Here is a 20,185-nt window from a genome sequence, read left to right as displayed (position 1 = left end):
AGAGAAAAATTAAATCACATACAAGTACAAATACCAACAAAAGTTTCAAAATTGCTATTTAGAAAAAAAGAAAAAGAAAAAGAAAAACTAAATCAATAATGTAAAGTTAAAGTATTAAATGATTAAAATCAATAATTTATAGAATTGCCCCTTTTTGAAATAAAAAAAAAAAAAGAAAAAGCAATGTTATTCCCTCCCTCCTCGATTTCACCAAAACCTTCAGCTAAAAGTAGGCGAGGTGATTCCTGAGTAAATCGTCTCCTTACGCCAAAACAACAAAAATAAAATCAAAATACACCATTTGCCATTAATTGTTATTGTCGCTAAATTCCATATCCAAATTCTTTATTATTTCAAAAATGGATCACCACAACCAATTAATTAAACATATAGTTTAATTAATTCCATATTACAAGGTTTAATCATGCTCTTTCTCGTGATTACCGACCAAAATCCCTGCCAACAAACATTAACATTATTATTCCTGTTCAATAATAAAATGCCACATCAATTCACATAACACTCACTCATCTAATATTAATTTAGGAAATTAATACGTATTCTATTTAATTACGGCGTTATAAAAAGGAAAAAAAAACTCCACAATTTCTTGGATTTGGATCTTTAGATTATTAGATTAATCATTTTGGGAATGGATATGGTGGGGGAGTTCCATTTACGAAAACGTGGTGCTGATGAACCAGAGGCGTGATCTGAACCGTCTGATGTAGATACAATAAAAGAGGGAAGGGGTAAGGAAGACCACTTGGAAACATCCACATGGTTACTGACATGTACTGCCTCGCACATTATAAAATTTTTTGAGTGTATATAAAAGAGTGTAATAATGGCCGGAAAATCGACGGGCAAATCCCGTCCGGAAAACACAATGGTTATGAGTCTCAACTTTCTTTGCTTCTCATAATTTCTTCTCCAATGGAAGCGACGGATTTGTCTTAGGGTTTGTGATTCTGGTTTGAATCTTTTGGTTTTTCCGGTTTCTTTGTTTGTCCGTCACTCTTACTGTAACTTCCTCGTCTTCTTTGAATGCTTTTGTTTACGCTTTAATGGTGGAACCGACATTGGAATGTTGGTATACTTCTGAGTACTAACAGCACAGTTTTTAGTTAAGTTACTCGTTTTAGTTAATTAGGAAATTGATTGTCTCTGCCTGGTTCTCGTAGATCTTTTTGGTGTTGGTGTTCTTTGGGACGGTTCTGTTTTGGAGCAGTGTGTTTTGTATGTTTTGGCTTTGTATTTTGAATCTTGGGGGATTTCATTTTCATTTGGATTCTTTGGATGTTCGGTTGTTGTTTCTTACCTACTTTTTTCTATTATCACTGCCGACGAGATTGTATTCTCATTCGGTGTTTGTTGCTTTTCCGAAATCTCTAAGCAATCACAGAAATCTCGCTTTTGGGATTTTTCTCCGAGTTCAAGTTTGAAGAATCTTAACTGTTCTCTTATTCTCTCTTTGAATGCCGAACTTCCTTGGAATCGATCTGAGACATATTGGTTCGAGATCTGTGCAATCCATGCCCGGTTTCATTTAGCATTACCCTCAATCGGTCCGTCGCAATGAAGCGAACGGTCCGTCCAGTGTTCAGTGTGCTGCTGTTCATCACCTTTGGCATCACTCTAATTTGCCGCCTTATCTTCCGTCGTGGTTTGAGTTCCTTTGATTTGGAAACTAATGTAATCACTCCGAGACCTCCAGCGTTTGTGTTCAATTCAACGCTGCTGGAATTTGCTTCGGTTGATTTGGGAGAGGCACAGTCGAAGAGAGAGATAGAGCAATTATTGGAGGCCAACTTTGGTGGTCCGAGAACGTACAAGACTTACGCTACTTGGCGAAGATTCAATCACTACAACAAGAAAGCGAGGCCCTCGAATAGCTTTCCAGTAACTTTCCGCTCACCAGCCTTTTACCGACATTGGCTGGATTTCCGGCGAGCATTGAGTGGCTGGGTGAGAAGAAAAGGGTATGCGACGGATATAATGCCAAAACTGGTAAGACTTATCAAACATCCATTGGACAAGCACAATGGGTTGGTTGGTTCAGATCAGAGGTACCCATCATGTGCCGTCGTGGGGAACAGTGGAATCTTATTGAACAGTGATTATGGGAGGCTAATTGACAGCCACGATGTTGTTATTCGATTGAACAACGGAAAAACAGATAACTATGAGAACAAAGTTGGATCTAAAACCAACATTTCTTTCATCAATAGCAACATCTTGCACCTTTGTGCTAGAAGAGAAGGGTGTTTTTGCCATCCTTATGGGCCAAACGTACCGACAGTCATGTACATTTGTCAACCTGTACATTTCATGGATTACACTATCTGCAACACTTCCCACAAATCTCCATTGCTGGTAACAGATCCAAGTTTCGATGCCCTGTGCTCTAAGATTGTGAAGTACTACTCTATCAAACGTTTTGTGGAGGCGACAGGGAAGTCACCGGAAGAATGGAGCTCAGCCCATGAAGGTCCTTTATTCCACTACTCTTCCGGCATGCAAGCTGTCATGTTGGCGGTAGGAATTTGTGACAAAGTTAGTATATTTGGATTTGGAAAATCGGTTTCAGCGAAGCATCATTATCACACAAACCAGAAAGCTGAACTGAGTCTACACGATTACGAGGCAGAGTATGCTTTCTACTACGATCTGATTTCCAGGCCACAGAGAATACCTTTCTTGTCGGACAAGTTTAAGGTACCCCCAACCGTTTTATATCAATGATTTTGATGTAGACCGGAAAAATCAATGATTCTGATGTTGGTTAGATAACTTTTTCATTCTTTTTTGGTATATATAGTCGTTCGTTAGGCTGTCCAATGACTGGTCGCAAAGAAAAAGTTGTTCTTTGGTGCTTCCGGTACTATTGGGCTATCCTTTGTACAATGTTTTTCAACTTTTTAGCACATGGTAGAATTTGGAGCGTGTATGATTTGGAAACAGTTATCAAGAACGAAATCTTCATACCCATTAAATGTAAGGGAAGGGAAGAATCAAGAGATATTGATTCGATTGTCAAAGTTGTTGATTTTAAACAACATTATATTGCTGTTCAGTTTTTCTCTTTCAAACTAAGCAGATCTAACAAAGACAGGAAAAAACATCGGTCTAGAGATTTGATCATATCTACATTATGAGGTGAATCAAACAGATACCTTACAAGCTTCGACTTATATCCAGTGGCAAAAAAGCCAACACACTCTACACAAAAGAAGTGCAAAAGGAGTAGAGAAATATGCAGGCATGCTTTAAAAACATCTGCTTCAGTTTCCTTTCATTCTTGTGTGTCCATCACCGCATCTTTCTCCTCGTACTTCACCCCCACCAAGAACCTTATATTCGTCTGCAAAAGGTAACAGTATCAATTAACTTAACCGAATTAGATAAATTGAAACTAATAACTTCGTGCTTTTCTACTCGCGAAGGTTTTCTTTTCAACTCCATTCATTGACGATACATTCACTATAATTTGGACTATCACTATAATTTGGACTCAAGGACACAACATCTGCTATATTTAGAAATCGAACATTTGTTATAGTTAAAAATGGATCTTTGTTCTTTTCCTCTGTTGCTATATGAGGTTTCCTTCAATGTCATACCTGCTTTGGGTTGTAGACGGCATACTCATTGTATTCGAGAGGGCTATCTTTGTGCTCTGAAGCGATCAGAGGGCCACAGGGAACTCTAATTTCATCCTTCCAAACAAAGTGTTCTGATTCATCTGTCTTCTTTCTACCCAATGCTTTCACTCCCATCTTCTTCTCCTCCAATGATTTTGTGTCCTGTCCCAGCACATGCTAGTTAATTCAACCTCATACTGAAAATGTAGAAAGGACGCTGTAAAATCCAGTTCATAATACACTACCTCAGGTAAGCTTGTTATCTCTGTGATCTCTTCCCCAAGAGAAACAATGGCTAGGACCAGAAACCCTTCTGGCCTGTCTACGGCTGTGAAGCCATACCGAGCTGCCTCTGCTGCAGCATCAGAGCACACTATTGCTCGGCCAAACTGCAAAGCAAAACACAGATTCATATTGTTGTATATTTGATGCTTGAGAGATAACATTGCTTGCAATTTCTAAGTACCATGTAACCGGGAACTGGAAGAGAGCATATTGCTGGCAAGAAACCTTTGTGCAAGTGCCTCAAGAGATTCGAACTTCGGGTGCCTGTGAAGAATATGGAAATTTAGATGGAAAAAGAAATTGGGAAACCTAGATGGAAAAACATGGTCGGCGTTGAATGGTAGGAAACAGGATTAAGCCAACCTACCACACCACAGGAGGACTTTATTTGGCTGTTTCTTTATCTCTTCGTAGCTCGGAAGTGCTGCAGATTCCACTGAAAAAATGTTGTCAACAGTAACTCCATATTCCTGGAAAGGAGACATTCAAAACACAAAACTTGAAGAATCGTCATTCTTTGAAATATGTTATAAGTATTTAATTGAATGCCAGTTCTTACAATGTCTCCAACTTTCACTGGCTCGTAGGTTTTCTCAAGATAGTTCACAATCATTCTATAGTCATCAGAATCCTTCTCTAAAAGTGAAACAGTACCACCCAGTTTCCCATATCGATCCGAGAGTGGATCATCGATGGTAGATCCACTCATGTCTCCAATGAGATGTGAAGCCACTGTTACATCTCTAACACCCTCCAGCACAGCCGCAGCCTGGATAATTAGGCGGCTAAGATGACAATGAACCAAAAAGAAAAGGAAGTTCGCCACCAACATAGAAAGAACCTAGTTGGAGGCTTACATGCTCTGCAATTTCTTGATAGTCCTTGAAGATCAAAGGTCTGGTAGAGTGCATTAGAGTGAACCATCTATTACTATAGTCTGTCCAAACAGCTTCAGCCTTGAATCCTGTCTCTTTCATCGATTTCACTTTCCCAATGAATTCTAGAAGGACCTCTTCACCTGCAAAAGGATGTTTCCTTTTTTGTACCAAAGAGAAAGAACCAGAAAACTGGGAAGAAGAAAGGGCTACGGAGGCTTACATCTCTCCAAGTGAAATTTAGAAAGCATCCCCATTGGGAATTCAGGAGGGTCGTGTGCCATTTCCATGAGAGCGTACCTGGAGTTGAAGGACAACAGAGTGAGATCAACCACATGCCACAAAGGAAAAGGAGAATGCACCGTTCTACTATTGGAAAGCATTACTTGTAAATCTCTTGGCTGCACAAAACTTTCATAAAGTTAGCAATCTCCGGCTCAAGCTTACTGTGAACAGTTGCAATTCCTAGCTGCCTAAGACCAAGTCCTCCGTGTCTCACGTCTACACCATCATCCTATAAAGTATAACCATTGCCAGAAATTAAGTACATATATCTAACACGTATGACAACCAACTTATAATCAGTTGTGACAGAAAAACTAGGATTATACCATATCAATTGGATAGAAAGACAAGCGTTTCTTCTCAAACTTCTTCTCCCTTTCCCACAGCTCGAATTCATTTCCAGTTATTTCCTCAAACAGCCTCACAAATTCCTTCACAGCATTTTCTTCATTTTCCCATTCCTCTAACCTTTCCTCAGCATTGGGATCGTCACCAACTTTTCCTTTCTTATAGAACAGATGCAAGTTCTTATCAGGTACTTTGATCAGTTGAGTAATACAATACCTACAACAAGAACTCGTGGATAAGAATCAACTGGAGAAAATTAGTGAATGGAGAAGTTTCTGGAGAGAAGTATGGTATGCTACTCGTTGAGTCCTCGGCCCTGATCACAAAGTGAAAAGGCACAATTATACAAGATCCCATCCTTCTCAAATATCTTTCCGCCTTGTTCTTGTAGTTTGGTATCCTTGTGAACGCCCCTCTTTCCGTATAACTTGAGCTGCACGGCATATACAGACGTAAACCAATAGGAACTTCATATATTCACCTACTATTTGTTCAAAATCATATGCGTACTTCTGCTGTGAGGGATTCAAGTGCCTCTTCAGATGGATCTTGTTTGTCCCAAGGGATCCCTTTGCCTTCAACCGCAAGATCTGTTACAACATCGTAAGCTTCCAAGGGCTGAGCTTCTTGCTTCTCAATGCTGTCAAGCAGCCAAGCTTCCCGTATGACCCGTATGCCTCTCTCACTGTAAGAAAACATTAATGCTTACTGAAAGAGCAGGACATGAGAAACATTCATCTCATAGTTAACTAAAATTTGATTTTCAAAGCAAAAAACTGAATTATTTCTCTGGTGAAGGACTTTGTTGAGCCACATTTCAATGGCTGTTTGAATAGCCACTGTACTTGCCATGGTTTGAAAATTTGAAAACTAAACAGCCCTTAAACTTCATTTATGTTGGATAGTAGGGAAGAAACCCACACTGCTTCTGCAACTTTGGAAGATCCACCACGCTCTCTCTCAGCAGGCGAGACAACCAAGCAACTGACACCTGCAAAGATTTGCTCAAAAACCCTGCCGGCAATAACAGTGAAGCCAACAACTATCGACATGATGAGAACAAAGGATATGTATACCAATAACAGAATTGTTAACAGTCCCTCCATGCTTCTCAATTTCTTTTCTCCAGTAATGCTGTGGTATAACCATTGGAAGCTTGTCAATGATAAGAAAACTAGTGCCATAAAAGCTTAATCTCAATCCACACGCTTACATGAGTTCTCGACAGACGACCGGAGAGTGAAATTGTCATTCTTGAGAAGGGTTTATCCGACTGTCCAAGATTTCTCTTTGGACGTTGACTAGGATTCTGACACTTCTTTATCAACTACACCACAAAGAAACAGAGATCAATGAAGGAACAGTTTGGTATGATGATGTTGAGCTCAATAGTAAGAAGAAACAAGTGGAGGAAATGGAGGGGTACATCTGAGACAGGAGAATTCAAGACTGATTCAGGTAACTTGTTGGTTTCATTTTTCCTCGGTGGATCCTTTGTTTTGAAGGTACAAGTAGACCATTCACTTAGAAATCCATTACAAAAATAACGTTTCCCATCAAATACCAGTCTCCCTCTACAAACTGGGCATGTTTCTAGGGCACCATAGAACAGCAAGTCTTGACTGTCAATGTGAGAACAATCTCAGGAAGATACAAAAATGAAAAAGAATAATTCGAATGTTATAAGGGTAAATAAAACTGTATTAATGTAATACCATTTAGAAGCAATTTCATAGTCAGAGCCTGTGGAATCTTGGTCATTCATTTGTAGAATCTCTTTCATTTGATCAATGGAAAGACTCTCTCTAGTTGCCTTACAGAACTCTTCGAATTCGTTGATGAGGTCGGACGCTTCGGATTTTCCGTTGGCCCGGCCATTCTCATCTTCAGACTTAACTTTCTTAGGCGACTGTTCATTTTCATGCGTCTTGCTCTCTGCTTTTTGCTTCCTTGTCATTATCTTTTCTTCTTCACCAGCACCATGAGCGTGAGAATGGGATCTTGTATCATGAACCTTCAAAATTTTTACTCAACTTAGCTCTAGCGTTTCCGTTTCTAGATCAGTCAAACTTCACCACCACTAGCTCATTTTTTTAAAAACAAAATCTTCAATAACTTTTCAATTGTGTTTAAGTAACATGTTTGAATCGGCTTTCTATGTATTTATAAATACAAATGAAGGGAGAGTTATCCCTGCAGTTCAAGCATGATTTGCAAATGCAAAAGATGGACGACAGTAGCCAACATCTTAAATCATATTGCCAGGTACAAAATTTAGTTTTCATTTTGGTTTAAACTTCCAAAAATTTTTATCTAACTAAATTAAAAAAAGTACTTATCCTAGAAAAGAAAACAAAAAAATTCTCCTAAATAATGATTAGGCTGTAAAACAACAACTAAGTGGAACACAGAAGAAAGAACATATTAGAGAAAGGATCAAACCTTCATTGTTCTGTCACTGTTATATGAAGCAAAACAGCTAAAAAAAGGGGGGGGGGGGGGGGGGGGGAATTTCACTCTCCAACAAAGAAGACAGTGAAAAGCAAAACAATCAAATCCAAGCTTCAATCTTTCAAGCACTGAGAGACCATTCCATGGGTTCCCTTTAAGATTGCAAAAACTTGATGACAGAGACAACTCTTACAATAGAGACACGTCCATGTTTGTTCTTGACTTCTCTGTCAAATTACTATAATTCCATGTGTTAATAGGTATTAGGAAGGCTGCCACGTGTGTAATTGGAAGCTTTTTGAAAGCCTCAGCCATTGACAGATGGTGAATGTTAAAACTGCTCATAGGTTCATTAACTTTTTGGTCTGAGCATATTCCTAGAGAGAATGAAAGCTAAGGGAGGAAATCTGCAAATGCTTCATTTTATTCCAATTGTATAAAAGCTTAAGTCATGGGTTGCCTCACTGATGCTTAAATATTTGTATTTTCTGCATATTGTGCTTGACTTATGTGTTATGGAGAAAATAAGACACAAAATGCTACATATTACATATTGATTGTTAAAAGAGATGATTATCTCTAGTAAGCCCATGACTCCAAATTAGATTGATGACTTGTTAATAGTATAGTTATAAAATTGAAATAGTATTGTCTAAGAAAACCTTTCATGATGTTTGAGATGCAAGAGTCGAATATCTTACATAAAACAAACGCTTGGAATGGTCTTGCTTTATTTAAAAGCCCCCAGAGACTTAGAATTTTATTTCTATAGACTTTATTTCTGATTTGATCCACTTTTATAATTGTTTAGATCAAATTAATAACCAACTTACTACACTCCACTGAATTATTTTGAAATCAAAGAAAAATCGGAAAATAAAAAGTAAACATTTTGAAAACTACTTGGTAAAATTGGAATTGAATTGAAAGTAGTGTCTATGCTTAAGTCTTATTAAAAAAAAAACAAAAATTGAACATTACCAAAGAAAAAATGTGGATTATTATAAATGATTTGGAACTCAAATTGAATTGACAAATTTTCCAAACCAAAAAGAAGCTTTCAGAATGAATCAAAATCCTAAGAGAAGAAGCAAAATCCCACACACTACAAAGAAAGCTCATTACGATTATACAGCTCCATGTGAAATTGAAAAGAAAAAGAAAAAAGAAAAAAAAACTGTGTAATGTAAGAGACTTTTGATATAGTTCTTGAGATAAACCATTACTTTGGTGTAAAATTTGTCACCATTTACACATAAAAACTTTCCTCAAAGTGACAACAAAAACATAAACCTCCTTTTCCTCTTTACCAAGCCATGCTTGCTATCCTCCTCATCGCCCTCAACTTTTCCGTTGGTTTCTGTCTCTTTTCGCACTGTTTTCTCTGCATAATCTACAATGAAACAATGTAACACATAACATACCAATCTCATCAACATATCCAACACCAAAAGACCACAAATAATTGACCCGAGTTGCTTACCTCTTGCTTTCTATTCCTTTCAGATTCAGCCTGCACATTTTTTTATGTTCATTAAGATTAGGTAATGAAATTAAGTATAAACATATATAGAGAGTTGCAAGACAGAAAAAAACTTCACCACAATTTGCTTTAGTTTTATATTCTCTTCTTTAAGCTGATTTAATTCCACTTCCAACTCTACTGTATATGCCTGCAATCGAAACCGGTACCTCGATGATCAATCGACAACAATTCAAGTTCATTGTAGTTCACTAATATTTCATCTCGATGCATGAATGACTTAATACAAATCTATACTGAACTTTGTATTGCTGTATTAAACCTGTTTTCTAGCTCTAGATCGAGCAGCAGACTCGCGATTCTTGATCATCCTCCGTTGTCTCCGCTGCACAACAACTTCGGTAGGACCATCGATTATCCTCTTCTTGTTGCTAGGCTCAACCCAATCAGTCATCAAGCCTTGACATTTCTGAATCGAACTGTTATCAGATGGTTCCCCAACTGATTGGTTGAGCATTTGATAATTTGAAAAGCAATTCCCAGACATACTTCTGATTCTTGCAGCATCATTATTCTGTTGATAAGACAAAGACAGCCCCAATTTCTCCCCAATCCCAAACCCCAAATCCACCATTGATCTGTTATTCACAGAACATAACTGTTGTTTCATTGAACAAGAAGAAGAAGAAGCTTCTTGAACAACTCCAGCTTTCACCAAGAAATCTTCCAAAGTCATTTCCCCTAAAGCTTGTTGATTTTGGCAAGGATTTTGCTGAACATTAATGAACTTCTGGTGACGTGGGTGTTGTTGATCTTTGTGAATTTCAGACCAAATCTCGTCCACTGTTTTACCACAAAGTGGAATGGGAATGGAAAAAGAACCCTGATTACAAAGGTTTGACCTTGAATTATTAGTAACCATAAAAGGGTGATGATTTTGAGGTTCATTTTCTTGTGATTGTGAATGAAATTGAGTTTGAATATCTTCAACGTTCCATATATTAGCAAGAAACTCATCCATACTCATACCACCAAAATTCTTCCCACTTTTACACTGGATTTCATCAAGTGTAAGTGATAATATGGAGTCATGTTTGTTTGTCTGTCTTGCTGCTACCTCTGATATCATTTCTTCCAATTGAGAATTCTCCATTTCTCCAGCATTAAGCAAAGTTTTTCTGTTTTGATTTGAATTTCTTGAAAAATATCTCAGAAAAATTCTGCGTAAACAGCTACGCTATAGAAGAACAATAAACAGAAAAAAAAAAAAAGGAGGAACCATAGTTTAGAAAATTTTGAGAGAGAGAGAAAAAGAAACAAAAATCCCAATGAGATGATGGGTTTTTTCCCACTAAGTCACATCGAATTCAGTGGAAATAATACCCAGAAAATGTCAGTCAGTTTCTGTTAAAAAGTAGAATGAAGAGCATCAGAGTGAAAACAGAATAAACCCAATTCAGAAACCCTGCATGCAAGTAACCATTCGAGAGAAATTTGAAGAAAGGAATGAGATTTAAACAAAAATGATGATAGAAAAATGAAACCCATTTAGGACAGTAAAGTTACCTGTGAAGAAGAGAAGCAAGAGAAAGAGATGAATCCAAAATCTGAAAAATAGTGAAACAGAGGAAGAAGAAGAAGAAGAAAGGAAGCGGAGTAAACAAAGAGAAATGCATGGATGTGTGGTTTATATATGTATAGGGGAAATGAATTTGGTATTTCATCTTAATGGTTTTTCTTTTTCTTTTCATTAAAAGTAGTTTCTAGGTGAGAAAGAATTCTCACGTATAACTTCAAACTAACTGCCATTTTTCCACTTCATAAATAATAATAATAATAATAATAAACTGATGTATTATTTAAAGTAAAATTAATTTAATATGTTAAAAAACCATCCATTTTTGAATCCAAAAAACACATTTATTTGATTAGCTAATCAAAAAAATTGCATGACTCGTAAATGAAAAGAACTTTTGAGTTTGTTTTGTTTTTTGTCTAAATGAAAAGAAATAGAAAGGGAATTAGTTTGACACGTTGAAGGGATAATGCAACTTTCTGATTTATTGAATAAATATGAAGAGGTGATGTAGTGTTTGCGAAATACGAGGAAAAGAAAGGACAAAGGCAGTTAGAATCATCCTTCATCCTCAGCCCTTGGATGGAAATGAGGCCTCATGATTTCCACACCCCACATGATTGCCATCTCAGGTGGAAGCTAATATCTGCTGCGCCCACACCCACACACATTCCTCTAACTCATCATACGATCTCACCAATTACATACTACTACTACTACTACTACTACTCCTCCTTATACGCATTTGATTCATTATTTTGAAGTGCCTATTCACCACCAAGGAATAAGTTTCAAAAAGGGGAGGGAGACATCAGACAGGAAGGAAGAAAGGAGACATAAAACATTATAGTTTATTAATATCACAATGCTTCAATGACTAATAGAGAAGAAACCGACATTACACAGAAAAACTAAATCAAACTAACAATATTTGTTATAACTAACAAAATGACTTAGCCATGTTTTCGTGCCCGAGACAGAGCAACTTCAGTGGAACCATCAATGATCCTCTTCTTGTTGTTAGGCTCAACCCAGTGTCGTCAAGGCTTGACATTTCTCAACTGAAATATTATCACAAGGCTCCCCAACAGATAGGGGGTGAGCATTTGATACTTTGAAAAGCAATTCCCTGACGTATTTCTGATTCTTGCAGCATCATTATTCTGTTGATAAGACAAAGACAACCCAATTTCTCCCAAATACCACCGTTGATCTGTTGTTATTCACAGAACATAGCTGCTGTTTCATTGAAGAAGAAGGAGAAGAAGAAGAAGAAGAAGAAGAAGAAGAAGAAGAAGAAGAAGAAGAAGAAGAAGAAGAAGAAGAAGAAGAAGAAGAAGAAGAAGAAGAAGAAGAAGAAGAAGAAGAAGAAGAAGAAGAAGAAGAAGAAGCTTCTTGAACATCTCCAGCTTTCACCAAGAAATCTTCCGAAGTCATTTCCCCAAAAGCATGTCGACTTTGGCAAGGATTTTGCTGAACATCAATGGAATGTTGGGGATGTGGGTTTTGTTGATCTTTATGATCAATCTCAGACCAAATGTCATCGATAGATTTGAAACAAAGTGGGAATATTGGAATTGATAAAGAGCCTTCTTCAACATTACGTATGGTAGGAAGAGTTTTTCTGTTTGGAATTGAATTTCTAGGAAAAAGTCGTACAAAAAATCTGATTGCACAGCACCAAATAGGCAATAAAATGAGAGAGAGAGCCATGGTTAGGCAAATTTTTAGGGGAAAAAAGGCGAAAATCCGAATGAAAGGATGGATTTTGGGAGTAGGTGAGTGAGATGGAATTGAGTGGAAATAATATTCAGAAAAGAAACGTAAGTGGGTGTGTATCAAAAAGTAGAATATATAATGAAGAGAAACAGAGTGAAAACAGAGACCCCATTGACAAACCCCTAAATGAAAGCGACCATTTGAAGAAAGAAATGAGACTTGACAAAAAAGAAAAAAAAAAAAAAAACAATGATGAAAAATCTGGAAAAGAAAAGGGTCATAAGAAAAATATAAACAATAATTCTTTTTTCTTCCCCACCTTTTGCTACTACACGGACCCAAATAGTCAATTCCTAAAAATAATTATCAATTTATACTTTTCTTTCCTTATTAATCTTTATGTTTAATGTTTTTTTTTTCAATTTTTTCTTTCTTTATTAATTTTTCATAGTTTTATATTTAATTTTATTTAATTTACAATTTAAAGTTTTCAATATTTAGATTGATGGGATTTTTAAAGTTTAAATCTAATTTTAAAATTCTCTTTTCTATTTAGTTTATTTTATATTTTCTATTTATTACTTTTTATATGTTTGATTTAATTTTAAATTTTAAATTGTTCCATGTTTAGATTTATATATTCTTTTATCCTTCCAAATTTAAATTTTAATTATATGCCATTAAATATTTTCTGAATTTTAAATTCTAAATTTGTAATAAGTATATTTATACGTTATTCTTAATTTAAAATCTTATTTTCTATTCGATTGAAATTAGTTAGAATTTTACATTATATAAGTTTATTATTTGGATTATCTTTGATATTTTATTATTAATTTTAATTTAAAAATAAAACAAACTCCTATTTCTATTTTTTTCTTCAACAAGAGACGAGGATAATTATTAAATATAGTCTCGTTCCTTTCTTATTTAAAAAAAAAAAAAAAGAAAAAAGAAACCCAAAAAATTATCAAACAAATGTTTTCCTCTCTCCTACCTTTAATCAAATGAGATGGAATTGAGTGGAATAATGTCCAGAAAAAGACCCAAATTCACAAAATCATGAACGATAGTTTTATTATAATATATAGTTAACTTAATAATTAAGTTCCAGATTGGTTTATGTTGGTGACCGATTTGGTTTGTGATATGTAATTTGAATTCTTCTCTAACAATGTGAAACCACGGCCATTGCTTGCAACATCAGGTTTTCCTTTGACACCATTAGTTGATGGTTTTAACCCCTAACACTTTTATGTACATTCAATAACCAATACATTCTTCATCAATTTCTCTTCATTTTTTTTTTTTTGTTGGGTTGATTTCTTGCTCTAGGCATCACACAAATCTAAAAATGAAGAAATGTACATAAACATATTTCAGAACAAAATAAAATTAAGAAAAAAAATTAGAAGAGAGTGAAAAACATGATTTATTTTTTTTTTCAACTTTTTGTTATGATTCGTGAACACGAATGAAAAAGAAAAAGAAAAAGAAAGTGATATTTATACCAAAGTGTTGAAAAGGAAAAAGAAATAATTGAATTTGAATTGCTTTTTATAAGTTATTTAATTTTAATTAATTTCTAAATTGTAAAGTAAAAACCATTTACGTTTAAAGAGAGTAAGTCTCATAATTAATTATATTAAAAAGATAAAATTAAAAAATAAAATTATCATAGGAGGTAGATAAATTTTGTTTCGCATCCCAACTTTAATATATACTAACCCATAGATTGGGGTCATAGAATGAGACAGTGAATTTAAGGCAAATATTATAAATATATAAAAAGATTCTCGTGGCTACCACCAGCGGATCTCCCTGCACCCTACGCGGCACCAACCACCAACTATATGTCTGTCTTTTACATATATATATATATAATGCTTTTCCTAATCCAAATTAGAAGGTATTTACAGTTTCTTTTAACAAAACAAAATACATAAAATTATTGATGCAGTTAGAGAGCAGCCACTAGCTCCAATTCCTAATAACCTTCACCATCTAACACAATACATTACCAACTTCTCCAACAATTCCTAAAATACGAATGCACCAAATTTCACGTCCACCATTGATCTGTTGTTATTCACATAACATAGCTCTTGTTTCATTGAAGAAGAAGAAGAAGAAGAAGAAGAAGAAGAAGAAGAAGAAGAAGAAGCTTCTTGAACAACTCCATCTTTCACCAATAAACCTTCAGAAGTCATTTCCCCAGAAGCATGTCTACTTTGGCAAGGACTTTGCTGAACATCAATGGAATGTTGGGGATGTGGGTTTTGTTGATCTTTATGTTCAATCTCACACCAAATGTCATCGATAGATTTGAAACAAGGTGGGAATATTGGAATTGATAAAGAGCCTTGGCTACAGAGATTTGGTGGAGAAACATTGGGAACCATAAAAGGGTGACGATTTTGAGGTTCATTTTGTTGGGATTGTGAGTGAAATTGGGTTTGAATATCTTCTTCAACATCACTTACACTATGAAGAATTCTTATGTTTCGAAATGAATGTCTAGGAAAATGGGGTAGAAATAATCTGATTGAACAGGGCCAAATAGGCAATAAAACGAGAGAGAGAGTCATGATTTGCCATAATTAGGGTTTAGGGTTTAGGAGAAGAAAAGCTGAAAATCGAAATGAAAGAATGGATTAAGTGAGAGTGGAAACAATGCCCAGAAAAGCAAGTGGGTGTGTGCAAAAAAGGTAGAATAATGAAGAGAAACAGAGACCCAATTCAAAAACCCTGAATGAAAGCAACAATTAGAAGGAAATTTAAAGAAAGAAATGAGGTTTACCAAATCTGGAGAAAAAAATGGAGAAGAAGAAGAATATAAATAACAATACATGTGCTGTGGCCCTGTGCGGGCCACATTCATGTGTAGATTGATATTGATATTTATTAATAGACCGTAGGTTGCTTCCGTGTGATAGCAATATACAGTCCGGGGATATTGTTTGTCATGCTCCCCCACTGACCATTCTACTTGTATAATTAAGGGAAGAGTAGTTTAAAGAGGAGATCAATTATTAAATAAAATCTAAAAAAGGAGTAATTGTTTTAAAAAGAAATAACAAAAAGGAAGTTGGAGTAGAAATTTCTTTCAAAATTATTGGCCGTGAGAGAGTGAAATGTGAAAAATAGGAGTATCCAACACTTCCTACCGTTTAAATTTAGTCAAAACATGCCGTCCATATTATACTCAATAATTCTCATGTCCATATCGGTTTCTGTCTTTGGATATTATTTTTTATTTATCATCTTACAATCTTATTTTGTTTAATTCAAAAATAAATAAATAAACTCACAATTATAATGACAAAAGTATAGATATATAATACAATGGAACAATAAAAATAAACTTCATCTCAAAACCAATCTAAAAACTGCTTACAATATCTGCCCTATCATTTCAAATCTCAAAATTAATTAAATATGTGCAAGTGCAAACATTCCACTCTTAAACCAACTTAAAAAGTACCCAATAGAAAAGTTACTTAAGAATGCCTGAGTGTGATATTCAAATTCTCGAAACAACCTAAAGAGGCTTAAGTGCAATTTTCGCCCTCTACAACCAAATCTAAAAACTACCTGTAATGTGTTTAAGTAGAACTCAATCTAACACAGAAAGGACCTAAAAAGTGTCTAAATGACACTTCCACTCTAAAAATTACTCTACATGCATGAATAGACTAAGGTAACTATAGGATAACTACAACCTATTACAACTTAAAACAATAAAATACATTATATATCAAGAGAAAATATAGGAAGTTCCCCAATGAAAATGCACAAAATTACATGGTCGAATGTCCAATTTCCAAGAACTACAAAATTGTTGAGTTCCACAGTAAAATAAACTTATCCCATCTCTAAAAAAGTGGTCAGAAGTACTTGTCAGTTGCTTGATAATGTCCTTAAACATAACAACAAGAACTAAAGTAATGATATAAATAAACTAATACACATTAGATAACATGGGTGTTTCCAATTCAAATATAAACACTCTTTAATATTTCCACAACAAAGTTTGAGCTAATACTCCTAATGTAAATATCTACTTAACCTGTTGAGGAGCTTAACTAAAAAGAATCTAGATAACAACAAAATCTCTTAACAAAAAAAAAATATTATTGGATAAAACTCACAAATATCATATGGGTCATACACTTCAAAGAAGTATGATCAATTAAAGAATAGTACTTGTTAATAAAGAAAACTCGAGAGAATCACCCTTTGGTCGAACATAATATAGTACTTGAAGTCTCAACTTGACAGTGGTGAGATGAACCAATTGCCACATTTGGAGAAGTTCGTTGAACCTATTTTACATAAATGACGACCTAATCAAAATATTGAATCGAGACCATTGTTTAGGACTTCGGGAGAAGAAAAAATATTCAAATCAAAATACAAGTAACACAAAATTTCAAATTATATTATAACATCATAACAAAGGCCAAAGAAATCGTGAAGTTGGTTGCGATTTAGGACAGTACATAGCAAAGGCCAAAGAAAGTAACAGGATAGTGAATAGCAACTCTGATGAATAAAAAGAAAAAGATGTATAAGTGAAAACAACTCCTCCCTTTTAAAGTTTTTAATAAACCCAAGTAATTATCTTAAAAAGAAGCGAGTAAACATGTCAAAAGAACATCTCATGAGTCATGAATCCTCTTCCAAGCTTCTCAGTATTTGCTTCATATAGGTCAAATATAGATACTTGTGTTCTTTCGTTTAGAAATTTCTAAATTACAGTTTGCACTTATCACATACACACAACATTCCTCTCACCCATCGGTGAACACCGCATGAAATTGTAAATGTTTTACAAAAATTCACTCAAAGAGCAGTTTATATCTTCCTGTTGCATGACCACTATAGCAGTGTTGGAAACGTAATAGACCCTTACAATATAAATCAAGAAACAAGAGAAGAAGATTGTTCTCTTATTCACACAATTGAGAAGAAAGAACTTGAATAATATTTCTTAAACTTGAATTTCTTACTTTCTTTCTTATTTACAAATGAGAAACCTTACACATATTTATACTAGTAGAAAAGTATATTAACAATAAATATCAATACATGTGACTATTCATATATCAATGTATTTAGTGATTATTAACTATTCCATGTATCTCACATATTCATGCATATTTAATAATGCAAATTCATGTATTAAGTTTAGATTAATTTAACTTCAACATCCTCCCTTAATCTAAACTTGAGCAACTCCAAGTTTTCCTCTGAATTTAACAAATAAGTCAAACTTGAGCGCCTTTGTAAAAATATCAGCCACTTGATCTTGAGTCTTGCAATATTTTACTATCACTTCTCCATCTTTAACCAAGTCTCTGATAAAATGATATTTGATTCTAATATGCTTGCTTCTTCCATGGAAAACTGGATTCTTTGATAATGCTATGGCAGATCCATTATCACAAAATAAAACAGTTTCACATTTTTGAATACACTTCAATTCTTTTAACATCCACCGAAGCCATAAAGCTTGACATCCAGCTGCAGCTAACGAGATATATTCTGCTTCGGTTGTAGAAAGGGCAACAACAGATTGTTTCTTTGAAGTCCATGAAAAAACACCTGAACCCATACTAAAAACATAACCAGATGTACTTTTATGATCATCCACATTACCACCCCAGTCACTATCACAAAAACCAAACATCACTGATTCTGAAACTTTCTTGTAATAAATTCCAAAATTAATGGTGCCAAGAATATAACGAAGAACTCTTTTTCCTGCTTCCCAATGACTTCTTTTCGGGTTTGTCATAAATCTGCTTAACATACTTACGGCAAATAAAATATCAGGTCTTGTTGCTGTCAAATACATTAAGCTTCCAACTAAGCTTCGATATAAACTTGGATCGACTGCTTCTCCAATATCATCCTTGCACAATTTCAAATTTGCATCCATGGGAGTGTTGCAAGGTGAAGCATTTTCCATCCGAAATTTTTTTAGTAAATCATGAGCATACTTTTGCTGTGAAATGACAATTTCTCCTTCATTTTGATTAACTTCAATTCCGAGAAAGTAATGGATGAGACCCATATCACTCATCTCGAATTCATTTTTCATGGAATTCTTAAAATCATCACACAAAAATTTATCATTTCCAGTAAAAAGTAAATCATCAACGTAAAGAGAAACGATGAGAAATTTGCCATACTTGTCTTCTTTGACATAGAGTGCATGCTCATATGGACACCTTCGAAATCCTGTCTTTAGAAAAAAACTGTCAATACGACTGTACCAAGCTCGCGGAGCTTGCTTCAATCCATACAAAGCTTTTTTCAACTTGTACACTTTTTCTTCTTCTCCCCTTTGCACATAGCCCAAAGGTTGTGCAACAAATATCTCTTCCTTCAAGTGTCCATTCAAAAAAGCGGATTTTACATCCATTTGATAAACTTTCCATTCATTTTGAGCAGCTAATGACAAAATCAATCGAATGGTCTCAATTCTTGTCACAGGGGCAAATATTTCTTCATAATCCACACCATATTCCTGCTTGTAGCCTTTTACAACAAGTCTTGCCTTGTATTTTTCAACATTACCATCTGACTTCAACTTTGTTCTGTACACCCATTTTACTCCAAGAGCTTGTTTGTTTGTCGGAAGCTCCATCAACTCCCATGTTTCATTTCTTCTTATCGCATCAATCTCTTGATCCATTGCAATCTTCCATTTCTCATCTTGGATGGCTTCATCAAAAGTTACAGGATCAACACCAGCAAATAATGCAAAATTAGCAAAATGATCATCATTAATCCTGTTAGTGGTATTATAAATTTCTTGAATACTCCTCATTCTCCTTGGTGAGATTTCATCATTACTTGTGGAAGATGACGTTGAGGACGAAGATGACTCCATCGCTTGAATTTCTGCTTGCTCTAATTCTTGAGCAACTTCATTTTCATCAATATTAACATGAAATGGACTTTTAGCTTCATCAACGTCGTCATTCCAGTTCCATGATTCATCTTCACTGAAAATCACATCTCTGCTGATAATAATTAATTTTTCTTGACACAGGATTATACAATCGATAAGCTTTAGAATTTTCACTATAACCTACCATAATGCATTTTTCAGATTTATCATCAAGCTTGCCTCTTAGCTGATTTGGAATATGAGAATAAGCTATACTCCCAAACACTCTCAAATGACTAACAGATGGTTTCTCACCACACCATGCTTCATAAGGAGTCATACCTGGAACACTCTTTGTTGGAGCTCGATTTAGAATGTAAACAGTACATGCAACAGCATCTCCCCAAAATTCGTTTGGCAGATTTTTTGCTTTTAGCATACTTCTCGCCATTTCCATGATTGTTCTATTTTTTCTCTCTGCAACTCCATTTTGCTGTGGAGTCATTCGAGCTGTCATTTGATGATGAATTCCTTGCTCCTTGAAAAAATTACCAAAAGCTATATATTCTCCACCACGGTCAGATCTCAAAGTTTTTATCTTGTAACCACTTTGATTTT

At 35.0% G+C, this 20,185-nt stretch overlaps 4 protein-coding genes across 5 annotated transcripts; 1 reads left to right on the top strand and 3 right to left on the bottom strand.

Annotated features, from left to right (window-relative positions):
- Window positions 1-848: 848 nt before the first annotated feature.
- Window positions 849-3,041, top strand: LOC103497936 (beta-1,6-galactosyltransferase GALT29A). Its single transcript, XM_008460354.3, has one exon. It carries the CDS (start codon window positions 1,579-1,581, stop codon window positions 2,743-2,745), a length of 1,167 nt encoding a protein of 388 aa, XP_008458576.2. The 5' UTR covers window positions 849-1,578; the 3' UTR covers window positions 2,746-3,041.
- A 73-nt stretch (window positions 3,042-3,114) lies between these two features.
- On the bottom strand, window positions 3,115-7,928 carry LOC103498021 (protein ADP-ribosyltransferase PARP3). The gene is made up of 18 exons (XM_017046742.2): window positions 7,880-7,928; window positions 7,153-7,451; window positions 6,864-7,059; window positions 6,651-6,764; window positions 6,514-6,571; window positions 6,359-6,428; window positions 5,948-6,122; window positions 5,737-5,870; window positions 5,416-5,653; window positions 5,191-5,318; window positions 5,028-5,104; window positions 4,787-4,947; window positions 4,489-4,698; window positions 4,297-4,399; window positions 4,111-4,193; window positions 3,890-4,033; window positions 3,624-3,806; window positions 3,115-3,364 (listed from the first exon to the last, which is right to left on the bottom strand). The coding sequence occupies exons 1-18, from the start codon at window positions 7,883-7,885 to the stop codon at window positions 3,296-3,298; spliced, it is 2,448 nt and encodes an 815-aa protein (XP_016902231.2). The 5' UTR covers window positions 7,886-7,928; the 3' UTR covers window positions 3,115-3,295.
- Window positions 7,929-8,994: 1,066 nt separating this feature from the next.
- On the bottom strand, window positions 8,995-11,011 carry LOC103497935 (ABSCISIC ACID-INSENSITIVE 5-like protein 1). 2 transcript variants are annotated; one of them, XM_051091827.1, is made up of 5 exons: window positions 10,938-11,011; window positions 9,694-10,608; window positions 9,490-9,561; window positions 9,372-9,401; window positions 8,995-9,281 (listed from the first exon to the last, which is right to left on the bottom strand). In XM_051091827.1, the coding sequence occupies exons 2-5, from the start codon at window positions 10,522-10,524 to the stop codon at window positions 9,195-9,197; spliced, it is 1,020 nt and encodes a 339-aa protein (XP_050947784.1). In that variant the 5' UTR covers window positions 10,525-10,608; window positions 10,938-11,011; the 3' UTR covers window positions 8,995-9,194. The 2 variants fall into 2 exon arrangements, with proteins under 2 accessions (XP_050947784.1, XP_008458572.2); XM_008460350.3 differs by having other exon boundaries at window positions 9,694-10,549; window positions 10,938-11,007.
- A 3,579-nt stretch (window positions 11,012-14,590) lies between these two features.
- LOC127151738 (uncharacterized) lies at window positions 14,591-15,317 on the bottom strand. The gene has a single exon (XM_051091826.1). The coding sequence runs from the start codon at window positions 15,252-15,254 to the stop codon at window positions 14,706-14,708; it is 549 nt and encodes a 182-aa protein (XP_050947783.1). The 5' UTR covers window positions 15,255-15,317; the 3' UTR covers window positions 14,591-14,705.
- Window positions 15,318-20,185: the final 4,868 nt, after the last annotated feature.

Source organism: Cucumis melo, chromosome 11, assembly GCF_025177605.1.
Source record: "Cucumis melo cultivar AY chromosome 11, USDA_Cmelo_AY_1.0, whole genome shotgun sequence".
Classification (NCBI taxonomy): Eukaryota; Viridiplantae; Streptophyta; class Magnoliopsida; order Cucurbitales; family Cucurbitaceae; genus Cucumis; species Cucumis melo.
Note: the sequence above shows the minus strand (reverse complement) of the source record. Positions and strands in the feature narration are given on the sequence as shown.

Coding starts and splice junctions, on each gene's coding strand:
- LOC103498021 (XM_017046742.2), bottom strand. Junction 6,429..6,513: donor TGTTAACAATTCTGTTATTG/GTATACATATCC, acceptor AAATCTTTGCAG/GTGTCAGTTGCTTGGTTGTC. Junction 4,400..4,488: donor CAGTGAAAGTTGGAGACATT/GTAAGAACTGGC, acceptor TCTCCTTTCCAG/GAATATGGAGTTACTGTTGA.
- LOC103497936 (XM_008460354.3), top strand. CDS start 1,579: ATGAAGCGAACGGTCCGTCCAGTGTTCAGTGTGCTGCTGTTCATCACC.
- LOC103497935 (XM_051091827.1), bottom strand. CDS start 10,524: ATGGAGAATTCTCAATTGGAAGAAATGATATCAGAGGTAGCAGCAAGA. Junction 9,562..9,693: donor GATCTAGAGCTAGAAAACAG/GTTTAATACAGC, acceptor TTTCGATTGCAG/GCATATACAGTAGAGTTGGA. Junction 9,282..9,371: donor AAAGGAATAGAAAGCAAGAG/GTAAGCAACTCG, acceptor GTTTCATTGTAG/ATTATGCAGAGAAAACAGTG.
- LOC127151738 (XM_051091826.1), bottom strand. CDS start 15,254: ATGACTCTCTCTCTCGTTTTATTGCCTATTTGGCCCTGTTCAATCAGA.